Source organism: Aspergillus neoniger (assembly GCF_003184625.1).
Source record: "Aspergillus neoniger CBS 115656 unplaced genomic scaffold BO87scaffold_1, whole genome shotgun sequence".
Lineage (NCBI taxonomy): Eukaryota > Fungi > Ascomycota > Eurotiomycetes > Eurotiales > Aspergillaceae > Aspergillus > Aspergillus neoniger.
The window spans coordinates 11,758-34,922 of NW_020291129.1; the positions used below are offsets into that span (position 1 = coordinate 11,758).

A 23,165-nucleotide genomic window follows, 5' to 3' on the forward strand; every position below is an offset into this window, starting at 1 on the left:
AAAAAAAAAAAAAAAAAGAAAAAAAGAACAATCCGATGTTCACAGTAGAAAAAGCGCAATTCAAGTGCACAAAATATTCCCAAGTGGACCAAAGTAGTCGCAATGGAGCCAGAAGGCTGTCCGGTGACGACAAGAGAAAATTCCCCTGGCTGGCGGAGAGAGACTGTGAGTGAGAAAGACTGAGAGAGAGGGAGGGAGAGGGAGAGAGAGGCAGAGGCAGAGGCAGAGGCAGAGAGGCAAAGGAGACAGACAATCCTACTTAGCAACCACCACTACCAAAGCTACCAAAGTTCTGAGTGGTTGTGGCACTAAGTAGTGGTCCTCCTGGCACTGGTTCTTTACATGGAAGAGGCCGTGCACCCGGAGATACTTCCTTGGGTTGTAGCAGTACTTCCAAGCACCTTCCTTACGTCGGGAAAATTTGGCTGGCTGGTTATGAAGAAGGGAAAAATGATTCAGGCTATATGTATTTGAAGCAAAGAGGAAGCCACCTAGTATTCTAGTCCACTGCCTCTGTACCCAGCCAGATGGATGAAGTCTAGCTGATCATCCAGTTGGGACGATGCGATGGGCAGGAATACATCCATGGAAGAGGAATGTACATGTTCATGTTCATCACTGGTATCGTCACTGGGGATGTCCCTCTATCTTTCAGAGGTCTGGTGGCCGCGGTAACCAGCGAAACGGTAATAAACATGCCACCGCCAGGCAGACGAAGGCAACTAACTGCCCGGTATGGTAATCAGCGACTATGACTGATACACTTTGTTTCCCCCCAGTTACCTTCTGATACATACCTTTTACCTTCGGACACAGCCCAGCGAGGGGCAGCAGACATACTGGATAGATACGCACCTTTATCCCCAATAATCATAGGAAATACAACAGTATTCATGTTTGATACAATTCTGCAGTTCACTCCGACTGTTAGTACCTACCTCCATGCCGAACCAACCATGCATTTATCCCCCCCCCCCCAAGGTGTATCTATCTCCCCAGAACCACCAAGAATACCTTCCTCTCTACTACTCCGTACTCACCATGCATGGATACCAATCCCGGAAAATCCTAGTGTCGAAATCGGTAACTTATCATTTCCCCCCCCACCCACCCATCCACCTCCAGTCTTCCAGTTCCAGCAGGACGTATGTATCGTGAGACCCGGTCGGCAGCGCGGCAGAGGAGGCCATCACGATGCCAGAAATGACCTGTCAGAGAGAGAACTCCGATGCCATCGTGCACACCTCCCACGAGGGATCCCTTAAGAGCTAGCTTACTTACGTACGTATCTCAGAAAATCGTTCCGTCCGCCCTGATCGCGTGCATAGAGTGGAGCGGTGATCTATTTAACCCTGAAAGTTGACTAGTATGAAGGAGTAGGTAGTTGTTAGTACTGATGTATGTATTCCAACAATGAATGCATTCATTACCCATAGATGGTTACTTTCTGGAAGTAATGGACATCATTATTACTATGCTCTTGTGCAGAAAGTCACTTGATTTATCAAAGAAATGACCGAAACCTCTACCACCCCCCAGTCTACGCCCACACCAATTTCTTGATGTCGTAGACCAAATGCTCCAGATATCCTGTCCGCTTCTTTGCCTCTTCGACCGATATAATGTCTGACGGCTCGATAATGGAAGTCTGCGTTCTGTCATCATCATCATGTCGTGTCTTGCCTGCTCTCATGGCCCGCTCGATCTCCTCGCAGATACTGCGCACCCAATCCGGCTGCCTCACCGTCGCCCCCGTCGAGTTCTGCGGGAGCGCCTTGAACGCGATGAGTCGGGTGGTCGATCGGGGAGTCCCCTTGAACCACGCATACATGTTCCACTCGGTGCTGGGGCGCGCGTTGCTGTCGAGGGTTTGCGAGGTAACCTGACTCTGGAGGGAGCGGGTGTTGACCCGCAGCGCGTTCTCGTCGTCAGCAAGATACTCAATCACTAACCCCACGTTGTTCTGCTCGTCGGCCTGGGCCTCGGTCAAGACCGACGTGATGTAGGTGCCATAGTTGATCCGGGTCACGGAATGCAGGTCAATGCGTTCATACGATAGCACCTTGTCGACGTTCCAGTCGAAGCGACAGCTGTAGATAGCTGCGTCTGTGAGTAGAAGCACCGCCTCCTCGAATGGCATGGTCCTCAAGGTATTCGGCTGCCGGGGGGTTAACATTGTCCACCCGCCCAGGAACTCTTCGGACTGGTCGCTAATAACAATCTTGCAACTGGTGTCGATCGCATTCTGCCTGAGCTTCTGAACCGAGATTCCTGGGTCCGTAGTCTGCATCTCTACCGCGAATTCCTGGAAGGCCTGGGTGGAGACATTGCCCAGCAGATAGTCAATGCACGCCTGCGAGAAGTAGTCGTTGACAATGTTGTTGTAATAACGGGAGAGTGTCAGACCAAAGTCATTTAGTGCTCCTCGATAATTCCGTTTCCGGGTCCTAGTGTAGTCACCCTTCAGGGCAGCTGTCGAGGAGTATTGCTTCGAAATGGCATCCCCGTTATCTGCCCATAGAGTATTGAACCACCGAGTAGATGAATCACGGCCAAGATCAATGTTGATGCCCTCGCCCTTCAATTCCCGCTCTAGAGCCCATTGGCCAAAGGCGCATTGCGCGACCCCAGTGCGGTCAAGACAGTCCATGCAATTCGTGCGCACAATACCCTTTTGCGACTGGAGGACAGTGTCGTTGCGGATAACAGTATCACCAAATTCGCTCAAAGTATCCTCTAGTTCCTTCACCAGGCGGCTCACATTCTCGAATTTCATACCGCGACACTCGTGGTGGAAGTCAAACCACTCCAGTGCAAGCGGCACACCATCTATACCACCTGACTCATTCAAAGCCTTTGCAAACTTCTCATATTGCTCTCCGAGCTTTAACTCTCCGGCTTGCTTGTCAATAAGGGAGACTCCCTGGATCTTCCCGTATCTCCGACTCAGATTCCTGAAGTGTCGGTCAAAGGCGAGTTGGTTCGTTTCGGTAGAGTGGTGCAGTACAGGGACGGGCTTGAAAGCGTATGGCGACTGCGAAAAGTACAGTGGGATTGATCCACGTATTTGAAGGTACGAGTAAGCATTATGGGACGGATCCCAATCCGGGACGGAGAGAATCTGTTCAGTCTCCACAAAGTTGGCAGTATTCCCAAAGTCATCAACACCGCGACGTAGGTATCGTAGACCTGGGCGCTTAACAGATCGCCGCGAGATCAGGGTAAGTAGATAATCACGCTTCTTCTCGCTGGTTTGAACAGCTTCTGCCTCTTGTTTGTCACCCAGTATGCGTCCTTCCTTGAGCTCCTCGTTCGGCTTTTCCGTGTCTGAGGACTGATCCTCAGCCGTAGTCTCGGCAGCCTCAACGGTGAACTCTCGCTGGCCAACAAAACCTTGCATCAACGGAAGGACATAGTTGTGGGCATCAGCTGCGATAAAGGGAGACATCAGATGCCGGTTCCAAAAGTACTGAAGACGAGAATTAGCACGTGCATACTGTCCGTCACAAAGGAAAGGCTAATACCAGTTCATCAACGATCTTGTGCGACGGCAGATGCGTTTTGAGAGACGACTCTTCCTGCGTCCCGAACTGTCTGGTGAGATCGTAATCATATGCAAAGAAGAAATTCTGGGAAGAAAAGATCATCTTGGTATAACGTAGCAACTTCGGAAGCAACTCCACGGTTGGATCGGAGGGAAACGGCTCTCCAAGTGTTTTAGGCGTTGCATCATGACTCTCTGAAACGGGGCTTGAACGTTCATCATTCACCTCAGAGGATATGGTCTCCGGCTCCCCCTTGTCATCTTCCACGAGCGGCTCTGCAGGATTATGACCTACAGTACCAAGGCCGGGCAAACCAAGAGTTTTCCTTGAGAGCCAATTTGCAGCAAAACGTCCGAATCGTACTCTCTTCCCAATCACATCTTCAGCGATGCTGCCGACACTGCGAGCCCGGGAATGAGTGACTTCCTGCTCAGGGGAAGCTGGCACCGTGCCAACTTCAGTGTCGCCGCCTTCAGTCTCGGTGTCCGATATCGTGCTACTGTCATCGGAGGCAGTCTCTCCCGGCCCACCTTCTCCGTGAGACAGGCTCTCCTTTGCCTGAGAGATCGCGCGAATCGCCTCGGCTTGCGACGAGGTCGGGATTACCGCCACATTAGTCACAGCATAAATGGGCTTGCCCTGTATCTGAGCCACTTGTTGCCGCTGAGTGATAGAGATGAGGAAAGAATATGACGCAACTGATAGCAGCCCTTTGAAGCGCGTTGGACGTTAGCTATGGGGATTTTTGTAACTAATCGGGATATAAACAGCCAGCACAAGATGGAATATCCAGCGTAGAGAACAGCTACACTAATATTCAAACAAAAAACGGGCTGCTTACCGACAAGGCCATAAGCCTCTAAGCCGGAGTCTCCATCCTCGTCCAGGTCCGAGGCCGGCGCGGGGAGCGAGGAGACCTTGTTGGTCTTGTAGTCGATGCGGAGAGAACTAGGCTCATTAGTCCCAGTATGTCTCAATGCATTGCCGGAAGATTGAAGGATCAAGCCATCGGCAGCGGCGATGATGACTAGCTTTCGCAGCAAGCCCGGCATGTCGCTTGAGCTTTCGCGGGGTTGCGACGGTCGCGGTCAGTGGGGAAGCGCAAAGAGCTCCGAGGCAAGCGAAGCAGCAGTGGACGATGCGGTGCCTAAGCTGCTGCAGAGCCGAACATTTCTTCAAGCCTGTCCATCCACACCATAGCTCGAACATATATCTTCCAAATTATGGCGTCCGCAGTGGGGAATTTGTAGAACAGGCCATCCGGCAAACGAAGGTCGGTAGATGCACTAGTCCAAGACTAATCCCAACGCCTGTCAGAACAACAAGGCAGAGAGAAGCCGACATCATCGATCTTCAACCGCCAACCCCACTGGGCGGCCAAACCCAACCACAAACCAAGAATCTGCCCGATCTCGAGGGGCTTCTCCCATCCTCCCTTTACGTCACCTGCGCCCCAGCCACTAAGTGGTCAATTAGTTACTTTTTTTTCATAGAAGATAAGTAGAAATCTACTGTGTACCTAGTCAAGTCGAAAGAATCCCACTGGAGTAATGGTCTCACAGCCAGGTCCGCGCGCGTCAATACACAAAGATCTATCTTGCCAAGTTTATCCTAGGGCCTATATACAGTTCGGATCTATCGCAGTCGATTCGCCCGCGATCTATGCCAGAAGAGGGGATAACCAGCAATAGTAAGAAGAAAAAGAAAACAAACTCAAACAAACAATCCCAATGCACATCCAAATCATTCATGGGCATCTCTTGTTCCTCGTCCTGGTATTTCCTCGCGCTTGGAGAGGGAAGTAAAAGTACAATGCATCCAATAAGCAGCCATCAACACAAACCACGGGGTGATAGATAGAGGTCATCGAGGGGGGGTGAGAGGAGGAACAAAGTGGGTGGAGAAAGGAGAAAAGCAAGTTGAGAAGCACAGCATATAAAAGGAAAACGTCACAGCAATATTCTGGGTCGTAAATGTAGCCGGCAGGCAAATGAAAAACCAGTCAGGCGTCGCATCATTCTATAGTGCGGATTGCTTGTTGGGCTGATGAGAAGAATGATCTACTTCTTCGCTTCGCTTGTAAATAGGACCTGGCTCTCCGTCGCTGTCCCCGGCTAGGTCGGACAGCCCGAATGCCTGGTTCTCGACATCATAGGCACGCATAAGCCCTTCACGGTCTCCGTGCCCGTTCATGTAAGTCCCCGAAGAGCTCCGGCGATGAGGCTCGTTGCTGCGGCGGGATTGCATGGACCTCCGAGTCTGGAATCCGGCGATTCCGTCCGTTGGGATTCCTTCATCGTCAAGTTTCGCGTTGAGCATCTGTCGTCCATCTGGGTCGTGTCGGGAAAGATTCAGAAGATATACACCGGAGAAGATGATCAAAAATCCACAGAGCAAGGAGATGGTGTTAACAGCGTCGGTGGTGTTGAATCCCTTGAAAAGGATAAATGAGGCGCACAGGGTCGCAGTCGTAAAGGTGACATAGTAGAGGGGGTTGACGCTGTCAGACATCATTAGCAGTCGCACACGGCTTGCAAGCTCGACATGCACCTACATTGAAGTAGAAAATTGGTTCAGCGCCTTGTTGATGTAGTTCATCTGCGTCAAAATGCAAAAGCCCGTGACAATCATGAAAACGTAGGTCGAAGCCTGCGTGAACTGATTGTTGCCTCCCAACGTGAGCTTCACCGCAATACCAAATGCCTTGATTGACATAACTGAGACGGAGCCGACTGTGGAGCAGATGGAAATGTAAATCAGAGGGTTCTTTCTGCCGTAAACGGGGGCGACGCGGTAAATCATGACGGTAGAGAAGATGGCAACAGCGAGACAGTAAATCAAGAATCCTATAAGCGAGATGTGTCAGCTAACAACCGGAATATGAGATTGATTTGTCGGTCCATACCTGGTTGCAGCGCGTAGCCCAGGATCTCATCAATTCTCTCCACCGGCTTGTCTGGGGGCGCATGAAGGACGATGACGACGGAGCCAAGGAGGCACATCGCACATCCTAGTTTCCCAAGTGTACCCAGTCTTTCCTTGAGGAAATATGATCCAAGAACAGCACTATGGCCTGTTAGCCCATTGTATAGTAACTTCGGTCTGTGAAGGGGAGCCTCACCCGATCAGGACACTTAGCGCACCCAAGGGCGTGACAAGGATAGCAGGGGCGAAGGCGTAGGCTGCGAAATTGGCGACTTCTCCAACGGCCACTACATCACCACCAGTCAGCTCCACTCGTTCAAGCGACAATCGATAGATCAGGGCCTGTCGTACATGTAACCACTCCTCCCCACCATATGGGACTCTTGAGATATGAGAAACCCTCTCCTTCAAAGCCATGCCTCTCGGATGCTTGCATCAAGCCCTATATGATAGATATCAGTCGTTTGTTCGAGATGAGGGTCGATAGAATCGACGAGAGGCAATTCCGCGCGGCAGGTCATCGGCGGCGATTGGACACAAACGAACCTTTTTCGTAATGACGAAACTTGTACCTAGTACTTATCAGCTCTTGCACAGAGTAAATGCAATACGAAAGACTCATACCGATCGCCATTGTTGATGTAATGGCCAGAATGAGGCCGATATACCTACGCCACGGTCAGTACATTGCGAATCCGGCGATGGTCCCAACGGGCCAAGAGATTGGAAACAAAACGCATCATACTTTTCGGAAATCATCGTGAGAAACTCTTGGAGCGGAATGCTCCTTGCAATTGAGCGACTTCAATGTTAACGAGTGTTGGGACAGGTGTAGTCCGAGCCGGAGCTGAAGGGAAGCGCGATGGGAAGGCTAGAATGGACGGGTTGGCGTGGTTGATGACTGAGTTGACTTGACAACCTGGAGCCGCATTCGGCAGCGCGCGCCAACAATGACCGGCAGTCCAAAGACAATAGCGACAGCGCCTAGGTAAGGACTGGAGGAGCAGTAACAACGACAACAACAACAAATGGCAAGAGTAAGAAAAAAAAAAATTGCTTGGGTGGCAGAAAGGAGCGAGTAAGCCGGACAGGGACAGATGCTGCAGCCTTGATGCGGCAGTTAAGTTTGGGGGGGTCGAGAACTCCTGCGATCGAAGGAGAGCTTGTTAGTTGACCTTGTCTGATCCTAGAGGCTGGCTGCCTGCGCTCGTGCGGTGGGGTTTTTCCCCTTCAGACGGAACCGGCCCGGATCTGGACGCGCGTAAGTGGTTGAAGCGAGTGAGGGAGGCAAACCCCCAAGATATTACGGGCTGGGGGCGAGATTTGGCTGATAGAAGGGCGAGATTCTGGGTGAACTTGAACAGCAGGAATTATGCGGAAAAGCCTAAGCTGGGAGTAGACAAAAGGAAAAGAAGACAAAGAGGCGGTCGCCGTTGTTCCAAAGAGGACAGACACCAGTTAATCTTCCTTTTTGGCGACAGCGTGACCGACACCCACCAGCCAAGTTGTCCTCGGCTGAAGCAACCAAGCAATGTTTCCAGCGTTACCAGCGTTTAATTAAAACTTACCATACCTAGGCAGTACTTTATTTTCTGTACAAGCCAGGAATGATCCCTACTAATACTACTTACTGCTGCTGCTGCTAACTTACTAGATTCCCTCTAAATATAGGTAAGCACCACTTATGTCTGTCGAGCAAGTCATAGGGGGAGAACTCCTGTCTCGACAACTAGGGTAGTAATCTAGTTAGTTTCTCAGAGCTGCTGATACCATATGCTGATGCAATTGAGTAATTGAGTCTCTGTTCTCCTCAATATTATCACCTCTACTACTCTCCTGGACTTCTCAGTACTACCTCAGCCTAGCTTTGCTTCACATGGGAAAGCGGGAGCATTACACATACCGTACGTATAAATGGAGGATTAGATAACCACCAGTCGTTTAGTTACTACTAACTAGTTATGCCTTTTAAAAGGTCAAGTTCTGGTACAGTGTAATGAAGCCTGAAAAGAAGGGCAACGGTGGCCATTCCAATGACCCAATCAAGGCGTGCCAGCCACAGCCCGGCCCCCCTTGAGGAGCCTGGTTTCAGTATCCGATCGGCGTTTTGAAACGTAAGGTGGCCGACTAAGAATAGGAACCCTCGCCTCAATTCTGGTTCCGGGGTTCAATTTCATCTCCTGCCTGGGATTAGCTTCAATCCCTGCGGTGTTTACCGACCGTCTGAGCATCGTGTGTCTACCGTCTTGGCATGGCCTGTGATTGAACTCATCACACCAATCCACCCATTACTAGTAACTCAGTAGAAGTAGCTTATATTCTTCCCATCTTATCGGGATATTAGACCTGTCCAATCTCACCTGCATCAGTGCTCTGCTTTCCTAGATAATGTCGATCGTCTACCCAGTAGCACGGTCATCAACAAGAGCACGTTCCAGCGTCTTCCTTCCTTATCTAGCAAGCTGTCTCAGCTTTGGGACAATTTTCTTTTCATTAAGGAACCTTCTGTGTATCTATTACATTCTGATAAAGATTGCAACTCAGATCAAAGTAAAAAAAAAAATCTGTCATTTTGTAACTCCCAAGGAGATTAGACGCAGAGAAATTCAACTATCGCTATCCCGCCAGCGCGGAAGCTACCTGGATTCAACATGATAACAACGCCTTGCATCGAGTACAGTAGAGATGCGTATCCACTCCCAGACGCCACAAAAGACCTTCATCATGGTATCACTGACCAAAGAAGAATAACAAAAAACACAAGGGCAAGAATAATACTTGGAATAGTGGGAGGTATCAAGTACAAACCTAAGTTTTACACCCCGTATGTGGAGTGCCCAAGGCGATGCTGAAACATTGCCCCGGCCATACCAGTCCGGTGGGAGGAAACATGAGGGGGGGGAGTTATCGAAGTATCACGTACCTTATCTGGATTGCATGGCTGCAAAGTCTCCGCACTTCATTGACCGATGCCATCTTTCGGAAACATCATTAGTGACTCGTCACATATCAGGGCTGCCCAATGATCGTGAACGTCATATCAGACCAGCCCGGTCCCAATATGCTGGAATCGTTAGATAGAGCCTAAGCAAAGCTCGAATCCCAGGGAAGGAGGAGTTGTTTGTGTGCAAAAGGGCAAGGTGAATGGATGGTGTGGGTAGGAAAGAGAGATTTAGGACGACCGAGAACGTTTTGCATCCGGAGAAGGGGTTTCAGTGAACTCAAACTCATCCTCTGCTTCGCGATGACGTTTCGTTGGACCGCGACTTGGTGACTTGGCAAGATCTGCCTCATCGCCGGCAGCCAGTTCATCCTGGACTCCCAGATCCAAGTAGTCTTCATCGTCGAATGTCAACTCTTCGGCGTCATCGTGTGTGGCGGGTGCTTCTTCGGATTCATCGTGGATTTCTCCCGGCTCTTCGAGCTCGTCCGCATTAGTGTCCTCGGCGGCATGTCGATTGTCTTCCTTTCTGGGGCTCTTTAGCAGATCTTCCGCAGTACCTAGTGAGTCATCCTCCAAATCCTCGGCAGATTTGTTGGTGATCTCTGGGGTTTCCTGGGAGACACTATCCGGAACCGTTTCAGTCTGATTCGGTGCCTCTTCGCCTGGACCGCTACGGTGGATATCTCCGTCATCGTTCTCAAGGCCATGGAAGTCAGCGTCGACTGTGCCATCCTGGACTTGATCGCTGTCGTGAATATCCTGGAAATCGTCTGGTTCTTGCACATCCGTTGCCGTCGCATCGCCATCGAATTCCTCATCTGCTTCTCCGGGAATATCGGCAGCTTCGGCTGCGTCCGCATCTTCTTGATAGTCGTAGTGTTCAGTAGCATCTACATTAGTTTCCTCTTCCGGGCAGGCTTCTTCATCAGCAACTCCCGTGCCATAATGCTCAGTCTCATGCTCGTCATGATCATGATCATGATCGGCCAGACCGTCTGCTGAGTCAGGCAGGGGCTGTTGAGTCACCGTAGCAGTGGACTCTGACTGCTCTTCTGATTCATACGACTCGTTCAGCTCGTATTGATCAACAGACTCCACAGACTCGGGTTCGGCCTGATGAGCCTCATGGCGGTTGCTGTCCTGGTCATCATCGCCTTCCCGAACGTCACTTGAAGCGGGGCCAACTGCATCATCGTTATCTGAAGCTGCTTGATCATGGTCCTCATGGGCTTGGTCGCCATGCCCTTCTTGCTGTTGTTCAGCAGCGCCTGTCTGGAGCGTCGAATCGACATCAGGCTCGTAGTTGTCTTCGGAATCACTGTGAGCATCCTCTGCTTCAGAGGATTCCTGCTGAAGATCGTCCGGAATATCAACTTCTTGGTTCTCCTCGTAAACTTCCGCGGAGGCTGCCTCTGCTTCGCCGTAACCATCCCAGTAAACTTCCGACAGACCTTTCCCTTCGTTTGCAGCTATAGAGAGAGAGGATAGCTCTGCAGCAACTGTGGGCCTTGTGCTCAAGCTAAGATAGAGCGCTTCCGGCTCTTCCACCCCGTCATTGTGGCAAAGACGGAGGTACAAATCTACAATCTGATGTAGTGTGACCTTGTCAATGTGAAGTGAGTCCTATAGTCGTGGTTAGTATTTGCCTAATAGAAGGGATTCACGAGTGACAAACCTCGGTTAGTTGAATATTCAATGCCTCGACATCTACAACAAGAACCTCACTATCTCCGATATGTTCACGTAATACCTCACGGCACGAACCGAGCAGTTTGCCGAAAGAACCAAAAGCCAAGCTCTCATCCTCAAGAAAGAACGTCTCCGATGAGTCGCCTTCCCGAGGAGGGAACAGTGAGATTTCGTTGTCTTGATAATAGACTTTGACCGGATACAGGGGCGTGCGTTCCGTCGCCGGAGCTCCTCGCTCGACTAGGTGATCGACGTCTTGCGCCTCTGCAGAGCGGTCCTGAGTTCCTGTGACCTTAGTTTCCTCTTCATTATGTCCTGCTTCACCCCCCTGTGCCTCTGCCTCTACTTTCCCCTCCTCTCCTTCTCCTTCTTGGCCTTGTCCCTCATGCTCTTCTTCTACTGTACCCTCTAGCTTTTCAGCTGGATCCTTGTACGCATCAGCTGGAGGTTCAACGTCGCTGGGACCGCTCTCAAGGACCCGAGGCTGGTCGGCGTTATTAGCGGTCTCTTCCCGATCGTCTTGTTCCGCGACATGATGAGACTGTTGCTCCACCGTGTTGGTACCATCGAGGGGCTTTTTGATTTCGGTCGACTCGGCTGTGTCTATTTCGGGCTGCTGTGGGACATGCTCTTCTGGTTGGTCGATAGGTTGCTCAATATCTTGCGGGTGGTCATTATGTGCATCTGCATGACTTTGTTGTTCCGTCCGGGGCTCCTCTTGGAGTTCCTGCTCAGCGTTTTTCTTATCAACGGGCATCACAGCACTCTGTTCTGGCACTTGCGCTCCTTCTACCGCTTGGTTCTGAGCTTCGGATGATGTCGGCATTTCGTCTTGAGCTTCAGCAACAGGGGTATCGTTGTCTTCTTCGTAGTCGTCTTCGAGCATTTCCGCTTCATAAATACGTTCATTCTCGTCCTGCATTTCCACGGTGTAGTCGGCTCCGGTATAAGGTTCATCGGCATCAACCATAGTCGGCTCGGCAACATCATCGACCATATCCTCATCGGGAGCACCTTCGTGATCGTATTCGAAATATTCGTCCGCTACCATCATATCTTTGTCGGTAACGGAGGCCTGGTCTTCCATGATATCGATATCAATATCGAAGTCATCCACATGCCCTTGATAGGGGGAAGCCATCTCCATCTTATCGTCGGCCACAGAGATCTCCATGTTGGTAGGTGCAAGCGAAGAAGCGGTTATCATGTCATCGATATACGATCGGTGTTACAACAGAAGGACAGAGACGCGTCAAAAGTTTCCGCGTGGCGATCTCGGGGTGTGCCTGAAAGCAACCCAACAACAGATTTTGTGAGCTGCCTTTAACACTAGGGATGGATTCACCCGAGGACGGTGAAAAGTGCAACTGCGTCTGCGGTGACGACAGTTTGGTCCCTGAATAAGTTGTGGGGAAAGGTCAAGGGAAAAGGTTGACTTGTAAGGTGCAAATGGAGAGGTCGAGGCAAAGTGAAGCTTCTTGTGCTGCGGTAAGCGAGGGGGTAGCGCGGCGCACGGGCCAACGGGGACGAAGAGAACAGCAAGCGACTCCCCGTGGCTTCGACGTCAAGACACGCCTACCAGACATTCGTCCGTCGGGAGATTGCTGTCATCTGGACGAAAAGTTATCACTTCTTACTAGACATCTGACCTTCATCCACACAGCCATGGTTCGATCCCGGGTATTCGACTGTATCCTAGAGCTCTGCTAACAATCGCGCACAAACAACAGGTCGTCCTCGCAGCCTCCATATGCACCCGCGGGGGCAAGGCCGTACTTTCGCGCCAATTCCGTGAGATTGCTCGCTCAAGAATCGAGGCCTTGCTCGCTTCCTTCCCCAAACTGGCCGACTCCGGTACTCAGCATACGACCGTGGAGCAGGACAATGTCCGCTTCGTATACCAGCCTCTGGACGAGCTATACATCGTCCTGATTACGAACCGCCAGTCGAACATCTTGCAGGACATCGACAGTCTCCACCTTTTCGCCCAAGTCACCACCAGCATCTGTAAGAGCTTGGATGAGAGGGAGATTCTGCGCAATGCTTTTGAATTGCTTAGTGCCTACGATGAATTGGTGACTCTGGGGTACAGGGAGAATCTGTCCCTTACTCAGATCAAGACCTTCCTGGAAATGGAGAGTCACGAGGAGAGAATTCAGGAGATTATTGAAAGAGTATGTATACCCTCACCTGGGTATACTGTCAATGGATGGCTGACATTGCTGGGTATAGAACAAAGAACTCGAGGCCAGCGAGGAGCGCAAAAGGAAGGCGAAGCAGCTGGAGATGCAGCGGAAAGAGGCCGCCAAATCTGGCCGCTCTATGGCTCCCCGGGCGCCCTCCTACCCCGTCTATACTCCCCCCTCCCGGCCAGCTGTTCCCGATACCTACGACACCTATGAGGCAGAGAAGAAGAAGTCTTTCGCTAAGTGCGTGCATCCATCTTTATCTCTGCTCGCTGTCTCTAACATTTCCCTACTCCAGGCCGTTACCCACCCGCGGCAAGGGCATGCAACTTGGCAAGAAGTCCAAAACCACCGACATATACGAGAAAGTGCGCGGCGACCTTGGTCCTGAAGTTGAAGAGTCCAGCCCCTTGGTGACACCACAAGCCTCGACGCCGATCGCCGAAAAGGTGTCCTCCGCCCGTGCCTCGCTGTCAACGGACCGGGATCCTGTCCACATCACAATCGCAGAGACAATCTCTGCTACTCTTACACGTGAGGGTGCACTGAAATCCTTCGAGGTGAAGGGTGATCTGCAACTCCGAATCTCCGACCCAGCTTTCACCAAACTCAAGCTCGACCTCCACGCTAACCCCACGCATGGTGCGCAATTCCGCACCCACCCTAATGTCGACAAAGCCGTCTTCACAAACTCTTCCGCAATTCAATTGAAGGATACGTCCAAGAGGTTCCCGGCTAACAACTCCATTGGTGTGCTGCGCTGGCGTGTCGCAAGCTCTGGATCGGACAACGCCGATATCCTCCCCATCTCGTTCACCGTCTGGGTGAACAAGGGCTCCGACTCGACCACCGTTACCATCGAGTACGAACTGACTGGATCTGACACTCTGCGCGACGTCGTCGTCACTATCCCCTACGGCGCCACAGAACCGGCAGTGTCCAGCTTCGACGCCGTCTACGAAGTATCCGGAGACAGCCTGGATTGGAACATCGGAACCGTGGATGAGAGCAACGCATCTGGCAGCTTCGAGTTCGAGTCCACAGGCGACGGAGATGAGAACGAGTTCTTCCCCATGAACGTGCATTTCTCGAAGGCTAACCCCTTCGTCGAGGTCGACGTAAACGACATCACTCTCTTGGAGATGGAGGGCGAGAGCACTGGCTACTCCAAGGATGTGAAGAGCGTCGCCGAGGGATATGTCATCGAGTAGATTCTTTTGTTTCTCATGTCTCCGTTGCTTGGGTGTATAGAGTACTAATGACGTTCGGACTGCCCATTTGGGTTTCTGCGAGTTGTGTCTTATGCTTTTTGACCACGGTTCTTTTATTTGTTTTATTCTCCAATATAAGCCTCCTTTTTCTCTTTTACTTTCTATATGTATTCACTATAAGATTGCGCCATACATCGTCATCCATGCTGGTCCGTATCTAGCATTTCAGAGCGGTTGCTACATACCTTGGCAAACATAGTCCAGAAGAAGAATATCTCATGTGGAGTTATTGTAGGGTCCGGAATGATACCAAAGTGAGGCATAACTCTGATTCTCATTGGCATACCTCATAGATACTTTCCGGTCACAATAGCAGTAATCACGAGTACAGTCATTCTACTGTGTTCTGACCATGGGTGCGTATGTGTGCTGTGCACCCAAAGTGACAAAGATGCCTTCGTGGTGTTAATATCCTCCAGTTTCTTTATCGGACTGGTTGACAAACACTATGATGTATGTCGCAAAGAGTAGTACCTTGTTCGTTTCACGTGGGTAGTAAATGTTCTCTATCCAAATCACATGAGTTATATACACAAAGTTTCCCATTACGGGTGGTAAATATCAACATATCAATACAAAGACATGGTTCATATCTGTATCCCGTGCGAGAACACATAACCAACCCTCTCAGAACGTAGAAAATTGAATGCCGCGCAAGTTGGAAGCCAAGAGCTCTAGGCTAGACTCAACGCTAGGCTTCGGCCAAGAATGAGGCTGGGCTAAGCCTCCCAGTTCCTCTTTTTTGCGGTGAACAGTAACCTAGCGTTCTCCTCTTGAGAGGTGAATGAGAGTCGAGCACCGCTTCCTCCATGTACAGCGCTCAATTTAGAGATACGGATATCGATGACGTTTGCGCGAGGAAGGGTGCGATTAGCCCATGAGAACGAGGTTGCAAAGGGCCATTCCTGGCCGGTCCATGAGTGGAAATCGATTCCGAGGAGGCCCCGTCCGTCGCCGACGAAGCGTTCTATGCAATCCAGTGGGGGGAGGAAGCGGCGGCGAATGCCGCAGCCGACGTGGTTTGGGTCTATTTGGTAGTCAGGGCATTGTTTGAGGGAGGCTATGATGGCTGTTATATCTGATGGTGGCGCCGGTGGTTGTTCAGGTGTGGAGTCGGTGTCTGAGTCGAGGGTGAAGTCGGGATCGATTAAGGTCGAGCCGAGAAAGATGGTCTTTGTGCGAAGAGAGAAGAATCGGGTCATCTGTCCTAGGTGGAAGGCGTCGCAGGCACTGGAGTTGCCAAAGCCGTAGCGGCATTGGAAGGGACGCGCTTGGTTGATGGCTGGTGCGAGTGGTTGTCGTGGGACAAAGGGTTTGGGGGGCTCGGGGTCTTCCAAAGCGCCGTAGACCCTGAGGAAGTAGGCTTGGAGGTCGGTAATGGTGTTCAGGACACATTGTCGGCGGAAGTAGATCTCCTCTGGAATATGGTTAGCGTGCTTGACAATGGAGTGGAAAGGCGTGACGGGTTTGATGAGGATACCTTCTATACCGTTAGGCAGATAGCGCCAGGGGTGGGTAGGAGTAACCGGAGGCTCGACACCGTTTGCCCAAGTCTTCGAGCCAAGAACCAGTAGGGCATGGGACATCACTTTGTATATGACTGGCTCGTCCAGTATCCGCGCTACGAAGATGGTTTGCCGGATGCGATCCTCACTCAGCTTCAGTAAAGAAGAATCAAATTTGGAGGGTTGATATTTCCCTTTCCCATAAGCGTAACCGGCTCTCTTGAGAGATTCCCGGACGACATGCGGAGAGTTGAAGGCGTCCGCTAGCCCCAGTAGTCTTGCAATCAGAGACACAGGTAAAGACTTTAAGTCCGCATCAAATGAACACTTCTGTTCCTCTTCAAAGGAGTTGAAGGACAGGATCTCCAGAAACAATTTGATGGCATCCAACCCAAGCCTCGATGCGACATGTTTGCTCGGGAGAATCACGACAGGTAAATACCTCACTTCTGCATTCGGGCTGTTGGATGACGCAGCGTTCGCCGGTTCGTCATTCAAAAGCTTCTGATGCATCATTTTCTGCTGCATGAGTTGACGACCTTCGGAGAATTTATGCGGGTCAAGAAGGGCCCGAAAATACGGACTATTTTGTGTCAAATCATCGCTGGAGACTCGCCACCGACGATGGCGCGCCTCCGATTGTGTTGCAATATCAGATTCAGGATCGAAGTATTCAACGATCACGTCGCCGGTCTGCAAGATGACTTTGTAGGGAGCAGCCGACTCCTCTAAATCAGGCAATGAATGAGCCACGCCATTTGTCTGATGCGTGCCTTCCAAATGGCCTGTGGCTGCCTTTATGGACAAATCACCTATTCCAGAAGTTAAGCTCTCCTGTTGAGATTCCGGGGCACCTTCCGAGTCCATGATGAGCTGATCTTGTGCAGTTGGATTTGTTCGCGATATCCTTAGGGGAGGTTATAATAGGTGATCTCTCTCTCGGCACAATTGATGACAGCATTGGGGTATCTTGAACAAGCTCCTCGTAGCTTCGAAACAAGGTTCCGTGGAATCTGTACTCCTGCCAGAGGTAGGAAGTGGGATATCCGCCAGAGGTTAAGTTATCGTTTGGAGGCCACTGGCCGGAACAACTCTGGCATTATGACGCTATGTGCAGCCTTCTCATATCGAGAAGCCAAACATATTCTTCAAAGTATGATGGAAACAATATGTGTGCAAATAAGAGATGTGGATCGAAAGAAGTGGTGGTTGGATCGAAAGAATTGCCTCTTCGAGCCATATCGTCATGTGACCCACCGCGGGGATACTTCAAAGCCGTTTATTCTCCTCTCCTCATCTTAGTTTGGCACCTTCTTTTTCAGTTGTGGACTAGTTTCGTGCTAATCGAAAATAATATGTATAAAGCAATTTACTGTATCTGGAAGAAGCGAGTGGTATGATTCTTACTGCAATCGCCGTCGATGACCGACACTCACTGAAACGGAAGACATATAAATCCGAGCAGCAAACTATCTGGATAGTACCCGGCATACTGTCAGAACTACTATAGAGCACCATGCCAACCTACTAATACCTACTACTAGTAAGTAGCAAGTCACTCATGGGCCAATACATACAACTACACTAGTGATTATCTGGCAATGGAATTGGGCCTTTGATAATAACCAATTTGTCAACCCGAAAAAAAAAGGTTGTTGAAATGCTCAGTCTATTATACTATCTTGACCGCAAAAACGTGGCCCTCGAGTTCGAGTTCGGGCTAGATGTTATCATTCGTACCCACATACAGTCTGCTCAACCCAAAAAGGATCAAGATCATCGTAAGGGGCTCTTATAGCATCTCCCCAGATGCCTGGGGAGTGCTCGGCCGGCGTCGGTCCCGACCGCTGCAGGGAATGAGGCTACAATGAATTTAGAACCTGAGGGATTGGATCTAGAGTTCTAGACACCTTTCTAAATGGCGCCGTTGCAATTTAGCTCGGGCTGCTATATGCCCCGATCGGATGCTTACGTTTTAGTGGTCATTGCATTTGTATTTGGAATTCTTGTATTACCCGAGCCTGGTGATGCTAAAATCTGCTATGCTCTTTGGCTGTAGTCACAGATGGTTTCTGACCCCCTAATGTTGTACTCAGAAGATGGTAATAACAGAACATGACAGAACGAAATGGTTTTGACAGCGCTTAACTCCAGACCTCCCTTGTGCGATATTGTTGCTTTAAAAGACATAGTAGCGAAATAAATATGTATATGTGCGAACAGAATAGGTGATTAGTTATTCGAAATCAAAAGGAGAGATATGGCGTATGCTGTAAGGAATTTCCCAGCGGTGCCTCTTCACGGCAACGAGACGATAGGAATGTGCAAGATCTGACAACTTTTTGTGGTGTCGGATTTATGCATGATTCCATTTTCCTGGCTGGTTGCTTCGCGGAGTTTGAATGCCTTCCCAGCAGCATAGAATAGTTTTGCGGCGAGAGGGTTGAGGGATTCAAGTGGTATCGTGGTCTCAGGCAGAGGTGTCTCGTCCTCCTCTCCCATCTCCTCATCTTCCTCGCTGCCGTCGAGCGGCTGTCCACCTTGGCAGATGGGAGAGAACAGCGCAAAGTGTGGCAGCTCCTCGTCGTCATCCGACGAGTATGGGCTCAGCTGCTGCTGCTCATCGTTGTAACCAGAAAGGCCTGTCTCAAAGATGTCGCTTCTCTGCGAGGCAAGATGCCATGGTTCACCACAGAGGAATCCCACCACGAAATCTTGATTGGCACGGGCAGCAGCTATGCAGCTCTGACGGTAGTCGGGAGTAAAGGAAGTATCGGTCCTGGATGGCAAACAAAGTACTAGACCACGGGCCAGAAGAGGCGGGGGAGGAAGATCCTCAGGTATCGTAGATGGACTCAAAGTTCCAAACTCGAAGCCATGGCGCTCGAACTGAGGTGATTCCAAGGGATAATCGGCAGAATCTTCGGTATGCTGGGTGATTGTTTGGGTAAGGGAGATAGTCGAGGCCTTCCGTGGGGGCAGTCCCAGGCCACTTTGGTCGACGACATACTCCGTAAGATGTTGGGATTGTGCCGAGTCTTGATCGCTGTTGGATTGCTCATTTGCGAAACTGTCGGCGGTGATTTCAGTTCTGATGGTCTGCACAGCGTCTGCCACTGCCTCCCGAGCGGCAGCCTTCAAGGTCGGAATCAAGATGTCGGCTTCCTGGTTGTAAACAGCGGCCCCCGAAGCCCAGGCTGTCGACATGCCCGCCCATGATGCTGGCTTCACCACACCCCTAGTGTACTTCTTCCGTATCAAGTCGACCACCCCATTCCGTACTTCTCTCGATTCAGACTTCTGCCGACCGACAACGTCAACGGTGGAATTGAGAATCCGACCACTTTCCCAGATCAAAAAGCCATGCTTTCTAGCCAAAGTGGTCAATTGGCGAACCGTTTCCTCGGACCAGTCATCGATGATATCTGCGTGAACCTGAAGGATGCTGATATGGGGGCCGACCAAGGACGCGAGATGAAGGAGCGAGTCCGTGTTGGTAACCGTGTGAGAGGGAGACACACACACAGGCAGTCCGTAAGGCAGTTCGGACTTGGACTTGGCCAAAGTTCGTAGGTAGGACACAATGCGGTTGCCGGGGAAGGACGGACTGTCCGACGACGAAAACGTATCCATTGTGGTGAGAGACAAGGTTGACAAGCGACAAGAAAAGTGAGGGGGCGGAGGTTTAGGGGAAAGAAGAGAAGAGAGGGGAGGGAAGAGGGAAGGAAGAGAAAGAGGGAGAGTGGAGTGAGTGAAGAGATGAAAGGGTTGGGAAGAGGACGAGGGAAAGAACAGGTTAACTATGTCTGTGTGTGTGTGTGTGTCTCTTTTCTTTCTCTTCTTTGTTTCCCTCACTTTCTGGCTCAGGGAGCTTTCTTCCCGTTGAGCTACTGAGGTACACTAATTAGAATGGAGGTAAAATCCACTTCCAGTCCCTTGACTGGTCGACTCGGTCGAGACAAAATGATTGACAATTGAACACCGTCTCCACTTTTCCGACATTTAGCTCGACATGATCAGTCGACAGGGGTTGAGGGGGGGACCGGTTCGGATGCGGTTCGAAGGAGGAATCGGATCAAGCAGATCTCCATCCGTTTTTTCTTAAATTGAAAGTACAGTAAGAGGGGGAATCGAGAGAAAGAGAAATCTGCCGAACGGGAAGTCTGCTTTGCTCTACACTGATTTGTTTTTCTGGCACCAACATACTCCGTACACTCATTCATATATTTGGCTAATCAATTTATAGGCTGTTACTATTCCAATGAGAAAAATGAATGCACCTAAAATAAGTTGACTTCGACCTGAATTCAGTCAATGCAAATGAAGGCGGAAAAAAAGCATGAGTTAATGGGCGAGGAATGAATGTAAAGAACGAGCGAATGAATGCATGAATGAGAATGGGACATACCTTATCCCAAGCTTGGTCAAGTCGAGTCAACTAGACTCCATCGACAGACGGAGCCGCGCGACACGGGGAAACACCGAGGGACTCCCCACCGGCCGATACATTCTCTTACCGATCAGAGACTGACTTTGCGGCTGGAACGGAGGAAAACTGTATGCTAAAGTACCGCGCAGTACGGAGATGGCCAGTAACCAAACCGAGAAACCAGGGAAATAGTCATCAACAGAGAGGGAGTTGTGCATGAGTGAGAGGTAATCTATCTGTGAACCATGGCCACCATAAACCATGGAGCATTTTCACTTTCCAATCAAGCCGTTCAATTCATATTGCAAGTTTCTTTTTAGCTCCTCCACTTCTGATGATCTCCAAATGATTTCCATCCATGGAGATCGCCTTGACTTCTCGACAACTACTCCATACCCGGTTTCAACTTTCAAATCAAAAGTCTTCCCTCCGAAAAGGCATCAGTCCATCATCCATCTCGGCCCCCCCCTTCTCTTCCCTCTTCCCCCCTCCCCCTCCTCTCCCTTTTTCTCTTGGTTGCCCCATCTCTCTCTCTTTTCTCTTTTCCTCTCCAATTGTTCAAGTCAATCCTGTCCGGTTATTGGGCACAAGTGTAACCCACCAGAAAGACCTTGTCCTACTCATCCAGCCATGCCCAGTGCACGCCCAGTGCCCCGTCAACTTCATCCACTCCAGCTCCAGCCTCCATCCTTCCTTTTCCCCATACGGACAGGGGCGAACCCGCCTTGTCGGAACGAGCGATCCGGCACAGTGGAAATGTTACGCAACTTACGCCGCATACGCAGCGGGCGGGTCATTATCCAGCCCGTAATTTCGCCCTTCCCGGCAGAGGGGGACCACTTAGAAATCGTGATTACACTGGCTGTGTGTGTGGCGAAGGCAAGTACGAAAGTAAATATAGATAGATTTAAAATAGCAGTAGCTAGCTATTATGAGGAACACGGGATGCGATGTGGCCAGTAGCGCTTCACCAGATTGTGGAAATGGAGCATAATTTACTGCTGAACTTTTTCTGTTCGGGCGTTGAATTCGATTCGGCTGGGCGTTTAGTAACTCGAGTCCTCCCCATCCTCGCTTACTAGTGCTTTCTGCCCAGCGCTTACCCTCCCCATTCAACCGTCAACTACTATCTAGATAGTCTCTTGCTTGCCGATCTCATGTCCCAACTCTCAACGTCGTTAGTTGCTATTATACTTTTGGTTTCGGAACCTGCTCATAATGGCTCGTTTTGGCCAGACTTTGACCATCAGGCACGCCACACTGCTTGTTCGGATGACAGCCTCATTTCTCATATTCCGAAAAAGCCACCCAAAGCTCAGAGCTCTAGACGTACTGTGATACATCCGACTGTCGGGGGTCTTGTGATGCGTCCCAGATCCGCCCCAGTGTTCAGCTGCCATCGACGCTTTGACGACCCCCGATAGTAAAAGAGGCATGCTTTGGGAGGAGATCCGCTTGGAGACAGTTTCAGGCCGCCATGCTTTTGCCTCGGACGGCGAGTGACCAGTGCCCGGGATCCAAACTCCACAGACCGAGATATGATGGTACAGTGTACGGAGTAGTATTTTGCTCCCTCGCACACGCAGAGCCAAAACCCACTTAAACCCGTACTCTACTAGGCAAAAAGAGACATCCCGGATGGAGTCCCACCAAATACCACCAAAAACCGGATTGGTCTGTCATTGGTCGCATGAACCGGTAGGCAGGATTATTGACGATCAGGCCATCACTTGACGGATATCATGTAGATAGTGGGTGCGCAGTAGCTACTGCTAGACTACTGACACTGAAAGACAGCACCACAACAGTGACTCGGTACCGGCATCCGCGACTATCTTGTATGGGCTCATGTGATCGGGCAATTTACTCCGTAGATGCACTCCATATTGGATGGAGACCACCGTGGCTCCATTTTGCGCCCAGCTATGATCACTGCACCCATGCGTACGTGTTGACCACACAATCCAAGGAATGATATCTCATTGGGGTCATACATCTGATAAGCAACACAGTCCACAGTAGTGTCTTGGGCAAAGCGGTAGCCAGTCTTACCTACATTGTCGCAAGATTAGCCTCAGAAGTGCGAGAGTATTGCGGTAGCTTAGTGCTATACTTGGGGGTTATATTGCTGCATGCCGTCGCTAATTTGGCAGGAGCTCCATATTAAGTGTGAACCATAAACCTGCGTTTCTTTTTTGACCCAAAAACTGGGCGCCTTCCTTTTGTAGCCTCGTATCCGTAGTACTCTGTACTACCTTGCCCACTTAAACCCCTTCAGCCGTTCAGCTAGCCTCTTGTTTCGGTCAAGCGCCTGTCGCTGCCTTATAGATGCCTTGTATAGGCCTTAGGCACAAAAGTCCGTCCACTGCTTACTAAGATAGCCACTCAGGGGCAATTCCCAAAGAGGACTAGTGCCTTCCGCAGATTCCCGTTGTATCCCCGACGGCCTGAGGAAGCGCCTCCTCTTATGGTGAGCCACACGGTCGCTCTTTGTATAGAGGAGAGAAGAACTTATTGCTTTTTCAGTCACACAAACTTCACAGAATCGACCTTGCTGTGTTGTAGCAGTGCTGCTAGACTTTTGCGATTGTTGTGCTCTGTTGTTTCAGTGGTTCAGCGAATTTTTCCTTCGGAGCCTCGGACCCGTGATCCCTGCTCGATATTTTGAAGC

At 50.5% G+C, this 23,165-nt stretch overlaps 7 protein-coding genes across 7 annotated transcripts; 2 read left to right on the top strand and 5 right to left on the bottom strand.

Moving 5' to 3' along the window:
* Positions 1-1,455: 1,455 nt before the first annotated feature.
* On the bottom strand, positions 1,456-4,822 carry BO87DRAFT_323060 (SacI domain protein). The gene is made up of 3 exons (XM_025620014.1): positions 4,387-4,822; positions 3,525-4,255; positions 1,456-3,469 (listed from the first exon to the last, which is right to left on the bottom strand). The coding sequence occupies exons 1-3, from the start codon at positions 4,595-4,597 to the stop codon at positions 1,541-1,543; spliced, it is 2,871 nt and encodes a 956-aa protein (XP_025484942.1). The 5' UTR covers positions 4,598-4,822; the 3' UTR covers positions 1,456-1,540.
* A 662-nt stretch (positions 4,823-5,484) lies between these two features.
* BO87DRAFT_53 (DUF803 domain membrane protein) lies at positions 5,485-7,626 on the bottom strand. Its single transcript, XM_025629358.1, has 8 exons — positions 7,216-7,626; positions 7,095-7,138; positions 7,017-7,042; positions 6,822-6,912; positions 6,667-6,757; positions 6,451-6,611; positions 6,100-6,391; positions 5,485-6,045 (listed from the first exon to the last, which is right to left on the bottom strand). The coding sequence occupies exons 1-8, from the start codon at positions 7,227-7,229 to the stop codon at positions 5,565-5,567; spliced, it is 1,200 nt and encodes a 399-aa protein (XP_025484943.1). The 5' UTR covers positions 7,230-7,626; the 3' UTR covers positions 5,485-5,564.
* A 2,016-nt stretch (positions 7,627-9,642) lies between these two features.
* On the bottom strand, positions 9,643-12,277 carry BO87DRAFT_392186 (uncharacterized protein; the record flags this gene model as incomplete). Its single annotated transcript, XM_025624991.1, has 2 exons — positions 9,643-11,037; positions 11,090-12,277. 2 exons carry the CDS (start codon positions 12,275-12,277, stop codon positions 9,643-9,645), a joined length of 2,583 nt encoding a protein of 860 aa, XP_025484944.1.
* A 275-nt stretch (positions 12,278-12,552) lies between these two features.
* Positions 12,553-14,500, top strand: BO87DRAFT_381547 (coatomer subunit delta; the record flags this gene model as incomplete). Its single annotated transcript, XM_025624560.1, has 4 exons — positions 12,553-12,591; positions 12,834-13,277; positions 13,336-13,532; positions 13,588-14,500. 4 exons carry the CDS (start codon positions 12,553-12,555, stop codon positions 14,498-14,500), a joined length of 1,593 nt encoding a protein of 530 aa, XP_025484945.1.
* A 779-nt stretch (positions 14,501-15,279) lies between these two features.
* BO87DRAFT_295886 (uncharacterized protein) lies at positions 15,280-16,932 on the bottom strand (the record flags this gene model as incomplete). Its single annotated transcript, XM_025618967.1, has 2 exons — positions 15,280-15,977; positions 16,050-16,932. The coding sequence occupies 2 exons, from the start codon at positions 16,930-16,932 to the stop codon at positions 15,280-15,282; spliced, it is 1,581 nt and encodes a 526-aa protein (XP_025484946.1).
* Positions 16,933-18,055: 1,123 nt separating this feature from the next.
* Positions 18,056-20,000, bottom strand: BO87DRAFT_371660 (uncharacterized protein). Its single transcript, XM_025622082.1, has one exon. It carries the CDS (start codon positions 19,696-19,698, stop codon positions 18,364-18,366), a length of 1,335 nt encoding a protein of 444 aa, XP_025484947.1. The 5' UTR covers positions 19,699-20,000; the 3' UTR covers positions 18,056-18,363.
* A 533-nt stretch (positions 20,001-20,533) lies between these two features.
* BO87DRAFT_229 (uncharacterized protein) lies at positions 20,534-21,554 on the top strand. Its single transcript, XM_025618746.1, has one exon. It carries the CDS (start codon positions 20,756-20,758, stop codon positions 21,455-21,457), a length of 702 nt encoding a protein of 233 aa, XP_025484948.1. The 5' UTR covers positions 20,534-20,755; the 3' UTR covers positions 21,458-21,554.
* The last annotated feature ends 1,611 nt before the right edge of the window (positions 21,555-23,165 follow it).